Source organism: Chelon labrosus (assembly GCF_963514085.1).
Source record: "Chelon labrosus genome assembly, chromosome: 18".
In the NCBI taxonomy this organism is placed as follows: Eukaryota; Metazoa; Chordata; class Actinopteri; order Mugiliformes; family Mugilidae; genus Chelon; species Chelon labrosus.
The window spans coordinates 5,083,742-5,089,741 of record NC_140351.1 but is presented as its reverse complement, the minus strand read 5'-3'; the positions used below and the strand labels follow the sequence as shown (position 1 = coordinate 5,089,741).

Genomic DNA, 6,000 nt, shown 5'->3' with positions numbered 1-6,000 from the left:
TTTTCTCTGTGTTGCAATGAGGCAAACTTTATCTGCTCCATTTTTTTGATGAGGTGGAGCAAGAATAAGCTTTCAGACTTTCAGACTTTTTACAATGACGTGTAAAGACATGTTTTCAGTAGCTAGTTTTCGCCAGGTGTCCAAAATCAAACATTTCCCTTTTGTTTGTTTAACTGGAGAAGAGTTTGGGACATCCCGTCACTGATTTGTTCCATACACGACTTTTGTGCTTGTGTAGGACCATACTCGCATGATGATATCATCATTTAAATCTCTCCTGCCTCTGTAACTGGGCTCATAATCCGAGTCAGAGTTAGAGATCTGGATTTAAAGCAAAACATGAGGCCCAAGAATGGAGCCTTGGGGAACTCCACGTAACCTTTAGGTACACAAAGAGTTAAAATTAATGGTCAAAATGAATTAGTCTTTGAATTTCAAACAGGATTCAGACCTGTTTTCCAGTCTGTCTACGAGTTAAATGCAGAACTGGGATTTTATGTTTGTGTTTAAGTAGATAAGACTTGTAGTTTAACTAGAAAATATAAAAAAAAAAAGTTATGCTAAGATTAAGAAATCTTTTTTGGCAATTTTTCATTTGAAATGTCAAATGCATGTATATTTATAGTATTATTATTTTGTTTGTGATCCATTTAGATTCCAGGATTTGGTTAAACACAAGATTTAAAGTTGATTTTGATGCCATGCTGGTTCAATTTTCAGAATTTTGGAAAGAAATTGGCAAATCCATTTCATAATTTACTGGATGGAAGTTCAGGGGCTACAGATGTAGGAGGGTTTGTCAGGCAAGTAATAAATATTTTATGATCGTTGATACTACTTATGGCAACTGTGTCAGAAACCAAGGACTCAATTGCATGTCTTAACTAAAATATTTCTTTGAAAACAGCATATTAAATAAATTTTAATTTAATATTGATTTATTTTTTATTCTATTTTATTTTATTATTTAGCACACTTTTATATACTTTTTACTCTTGATGTTTTTTTCTGCCCTTTTGTATACTGTTGTAAACTGCAATTTCCTCATTGCGGGACAAATAAAGGTTTTCGTAATTCTTAATTAATTAATTAAAGAATTAATATTAATAGAAATATGTTATTAAAAAAATAAAAAAAAGTTAAAAGAATTGGTGCCAATACTATTAACTAGAGAAAATTCAAATGAGTTCCAGACGTTACAACGCTGCGATTTTGTTACGTAATTGTACAACTTATCTAAACCGGAAGTTCCAACAAGTCATACCGGATACGGTTGGAGTGAGACGTCTCACCACTCAGCGTTGTCAAACTATCTCTGCTCCAAGCTGTAAACAAGCATCGCAAGTTGCTCAACGTCCCTTTCAAACGTTGTTGTAGCCGCTTGTCGAGAGTAACACCCTTCGCCGTGAAGGAAAAATGGAAGAAGACATACTAACGACGCTGAAAATATTGATAATAGGGGAGAGTGGTGTTGGGAAGTCGAGGTAAGCTCGAGTTTTCTCCCAAGGAATTGATGTCGTGGCTCGGTGCTAACGTTAGCTAGGTAGCGTTAGCTTAAGAGGCGAAGCAGATAAATGGAGGAGGAGAAGATAATGTTGTGTTTCAGAACAATAGACGAGTGAGTAGTGGTTGGCGTGTCTTTTATAAAACAGGCTAAACTGTCTGCTGAGAATAAATAATAATATGGTATGTGCTGTGACTGCTGTTTAGCTAACATTAGCTAGCTAGCTAACTGCAGCTGTGTGTGTGTGACCTCATACTTGGTCACGTATGACATGCTGTTGTTGGAAGATGTTGCAATAGAGATCAGCTTTCTGCCCTGTTTCTTCTACTTCCAGGAGACTTATATATGTAAGCTAGCTCTGTGCTAGCAAACTCAAACGCATATGTGGTTTTGTTGTAACACAATTTGATGTCAAAACACGGAAGTTTTCACAGCCTCTCCATCATTTTTTAACAAGTACATGTTGTAATTAAAGGGACTGTGGTCAAGTGAGCGTGTCCTCTCTTGAAGAACTTCTAAGGGCCATAAATCATACAATTGCTCTGATTATGGTGGTAATTGGGGCTCTAGTTAACAGCCACAAATCAGCCTAATATTCCAAGTTTAATGTTGTTATTACCAACGTCACTGTGCAGATTTATAGCGAGCACCGCTCAGCCAAAACGACAGCGTGGGCTTCATAGCTGCGGTTCAGACTGCGTGAAAGAATCCTGATAGCCGGCCTGGGCCATCAACCATCACATTGCAAACTGTGGCATCCAGTGCAGCCTTGCCTTCCAGAGCCGTAGCACGGTACATAGATAATGAGCTGCCCAGAGCTTTTGTTGTAAGTGAAAAATACAAATCGTCTTTCCGTGAGGGCTGATGACCGAACCTCCGGTTTCTTAAAATAACTGAAGAGCATTTTACAAAACTTTGACAACGAGGGATTGGATGTTGCCTTGATTAATGTTCCTTACACGTGGGATTGTCGGCGGTAATGTCTCCGGCATTCGTGGAAATTGTTGCTCCAGTTTATGATCTGCAGCATGTGTGTGCGTGCTTTAACTGAATTCACATTTTTCTGCAGTAATGTTGGTTTAATGCGGTGTCACATTGACCTACACTTGTTTATATTTCCAGACAATAGAAGAATATGCGGCCAGTGCTTCTGGTGCATCCTTCAGGCCGGGGGTATTGCTTCCACAAAGCAATTTTGTATTATTATCACTATTAAATTGTCTTTTGCTTAAAACGATAAGCAAATTCCAACTATAAGTAGCTTTTTAATGTTATAATTTTTAGCCAGAAGCTACGAGGATTAGACTAATGTCTGAATAGCATACAGACATCTTGTTATTTGTTTCCCTGCAATCTGCGGAGGCCCTCAGATCATCAGGGAGATGTCTGCTTGGCAAGCGAATACACTAATTTCCAGCTACCTTAGCAAATTTCCTACAGAGAAAATACATTTCGAGCTTGGCTGTCTCCAGCATTAAAATCCCTCCCGATAGACCCAAAATAAGAGAGTTATGTTTTGATCAAAGGAAAGCAGGGAGTTGCCCACCCCCTTCCATCATCAGCGCTGTGATGAAGGCCTTTGTACTCGATTAGTCATAGTTAAGAAACGAACCCTGTCCTCTCTCTACGACAGCCTGGTGGTGATATCATCTGGAGCTTGTACGTGTGGCGCAGAAGAACAAAGCAATCAACAGAAAAAAAAAAAAGATAGAGGTTCGGGAATCTGGTGCCGCTGAACAAGTTATGTGAACCTTGCGACTGGAAACCTGACCTCAAACCAAGAGATTGCGCCCACTTTGTGGAACAGCGTTTCTCAAAAAAAACAAAAACAAATGAATGTTTGGGAGTGATTCATGATGAGGCCTAATCTTCTTATTTCCTTCCTCCTGTCTACAGCCTCCTGTTAAGATTCACAGATGACACATTTGACCCTGAACAAACGGCAACAATAGGTGAGTAACGCAGAGAATGACAGAGTGAAATAAAAACTGGGGGTTTTGTGAATCGGTCACTCGGGTCAAAACAAGCCACAAACAAAAGATGTAGTGTGCTACTCGTGTCTCCCCCCTCTGGCGCTGAGAGCAATTACACAAACGGTGTCAGCGTGTCGATGACTTTCCCTTCAGTCTCCTCTGTTTTGTTTTTTTTGTTTTTTTTTTCAGAGCTTTCCAACAACTAAAAGCCACACCACTGGTAATTTGTGTTTGCCCTCACCGCTGATTGCTTTCCTTTTTAGACTGTTATCCTTCATCTGAATGCCAAGTTGCTTTTTCATGTGCCACAGGATATAACTCTGTTGCTCCCAAGTTTGGTTTTCTGGCAAACAATCAGGGCTGGTTCTTGTAAAAACACACCGCCACCAGCGCAAGAATGTCTCCACAGAAAAACCAGTTTAAAACTCACTGTGTGACCTAGTTTGGCTTGAATGTGACAGATTGTTATTTAAAAGTCTCTCACTGTAGCTGTAATGTTAGCAGACGGTCACCCTAATAGAAACATCAATCTGGAATTTGCGGTGGTGTTGAAGGAAGCATACGAAACATGTTCGGTCATCCAAGCCCAGGCAGGAATAAACTTGTATAAAGTAATTTCAGTACCCCCCGTTTTGTTTTTATTACATTTGAGGCTATTAATATTAAATTCTAGTTATAAATTCTACTTTTACGTCGATTATCATGCTCAGTTTTGATTAAAAACGTCAGCAAAGGTTGTAGGTGTTGATTATGGGGTTCACACTAACCATCAGAGGTGTGGGAGAGATCATTAGGGCTGTCAGAAGTCAGCATTTGTGCTGTCCAATAAGTTGTCTTGGAGTGTTTTTAGAGCTATAAAGGGAGTAGCTTCCACATCATTAAAGCGGACTCTCCTTCACCCTCCTGTCTCGTCTGTAGTTTCCACGCCCTGCTCCTGAGGCTGCTGCTATCATCTGGTCTAAGTCCAGAAGTGGCTCAGTATTTACTACAAATAGATTTTAGTATAATTTAAAAGGCAAACTTTATTTATAGTGCAATCAGAGTCCAGCTGAGGCCAGTGCACTGAAATTCAGTCTTTCAGGAGGTTCTCCTAGGAGATCGAAAGTCATCCTCACGCACAGCGCTTTATGATTTATTGTGAACTTAATTAGGAGTGCGAAAAAAAAACACAACAGTCCTGATTAGTAGTAGTACGTTTGCGTTTCTGCAGATGCTATCTGTAATATATAAATCATTTTCAGGTAGTGCCGAGGCCGTGACTACTGTGGCTTCGTGGCCGCGCGTTAATGAAAAGCATTCGTTAGCTCAAGATTTATAATGTTACTGAAGAATTTGGATGTAGAACATGTTTATATTATTCCTACCTTGACTTATGTGATTTTTTTTTTTTTTTTTTTTTTTTGCGAGAGCACCTCAGCTCACACTTCTGTCTTTGTTGAAGCAAAAAGCACAGATTCCAAGAGAAGGTCGGTGAAACAGTGAAAACACATTGTTTTGTCAAGGTCAAGGCTTTGACGGATCGCTACTGTTTCACTCTGCCAGCCGGGGACTCCCTGCCAAACAGATGTCTCTTTTGGAGTCAGCTCTTCTTCTTTGACTTAAGTTTTAATCTGGTACCATTCAGTCTTGAAGTATTTTCATCTTCATCACTTGAAGCAGTTCATCTGAGGTCGTATTTCACCCACTGACATCAGCTGCCTCGGAGCACATTAGTGCTATAAGAATATTGTCCAAAAGGCATCAAATAGTCAGAAAGTTTAGTTGATAACTTTAGTACCTTCTTACGTCTTGAAACCATCGTTGTTAAAAAAAAAAAAAAAAAGAAAGAAAGACAATACTCTGTTGTCTTGATTAATCATTTCTCTTGCTGACTGAAACTCTTGAGATCAGTCCAGCCTTGACTTCCAGCTGTGGAGGCATCTTGTTGGATTGTGATATTATTACAAACAGACTCTTAACTGTTTGTTCCTGGGGAAAAGGACTGTCTGAATTTGTAGCGAATTAGAGCGGGACAGACTGGTCCCGGACCAGCGAAATGTTTGATGTGCGCTCGTCTCTCCGTGCATCTGGCGGCAGCATCTGAGCCACCCTGCAGGACTGGAGGACGAGCAAGTCGTGATTGACTATGTGAAAAGATGGTATCCTCGGCCCGTCTTCGTGTCCCCTCACTCATCCTCTGTCTCTGCTCAGTTTTGGCTCTGGACTAAATTCCCCCTGCCCAGCCGCAGATGTAAAAACAAGCCCATCACTAGTCTAAATTTCCAGGGTAAATCTGTCAGTGGATGCTAAAATCTCAGGCCCGACATGTCGTCCAGACACTGCACGCTCTGCACACTCAGACACAGCACAAAGGCAATAGAGGAGATTTACTTGTTGAGGGGATGAGGGGCGGCATTGTTATTTTCATGTAAATGCCTGTTGCTCTGGGACCTGGCGGGGATTTTTTTTTTAGAGGTGAATCATTGCTTTCTAAGCCGTTTCACAGGTGTTTTTTAAAAAAAAAAAAAAAAAACAGACCTGTAT

At 40.2% G+C, this 6,000-nt stretch overlaps 1 protein-coding gene across 1 annotated transcript in view; it reads left to right on the top strand.

Annotated features, from left to right (window-relative positions):
• The first annotated feature begins 1,284 nt into the window (after window positions 1–1,284).
• Window positions 1,285–6,000, top strand: part of LOC311503160 (ras-related protein Rab-18) — a 9,881-nt gene continuing 5,165 nt past the window's right edge. The window contains exons 1-2 of the mRNA XM_084565711.1: window positions 1,285–1,484; window positions 3,401–3,456. Of these exons, the coding sequence (XP_084421837.1) occupies window positions 1,417–1,484; window positions 3,401–3,456 (124 nt within the window). The 5' untranslated portion in view covers window positions 1,285–1,416. The remainder of the gene's footprint in view (window positions 1,485–3,400; window positions 3,457–6,000) is intronic.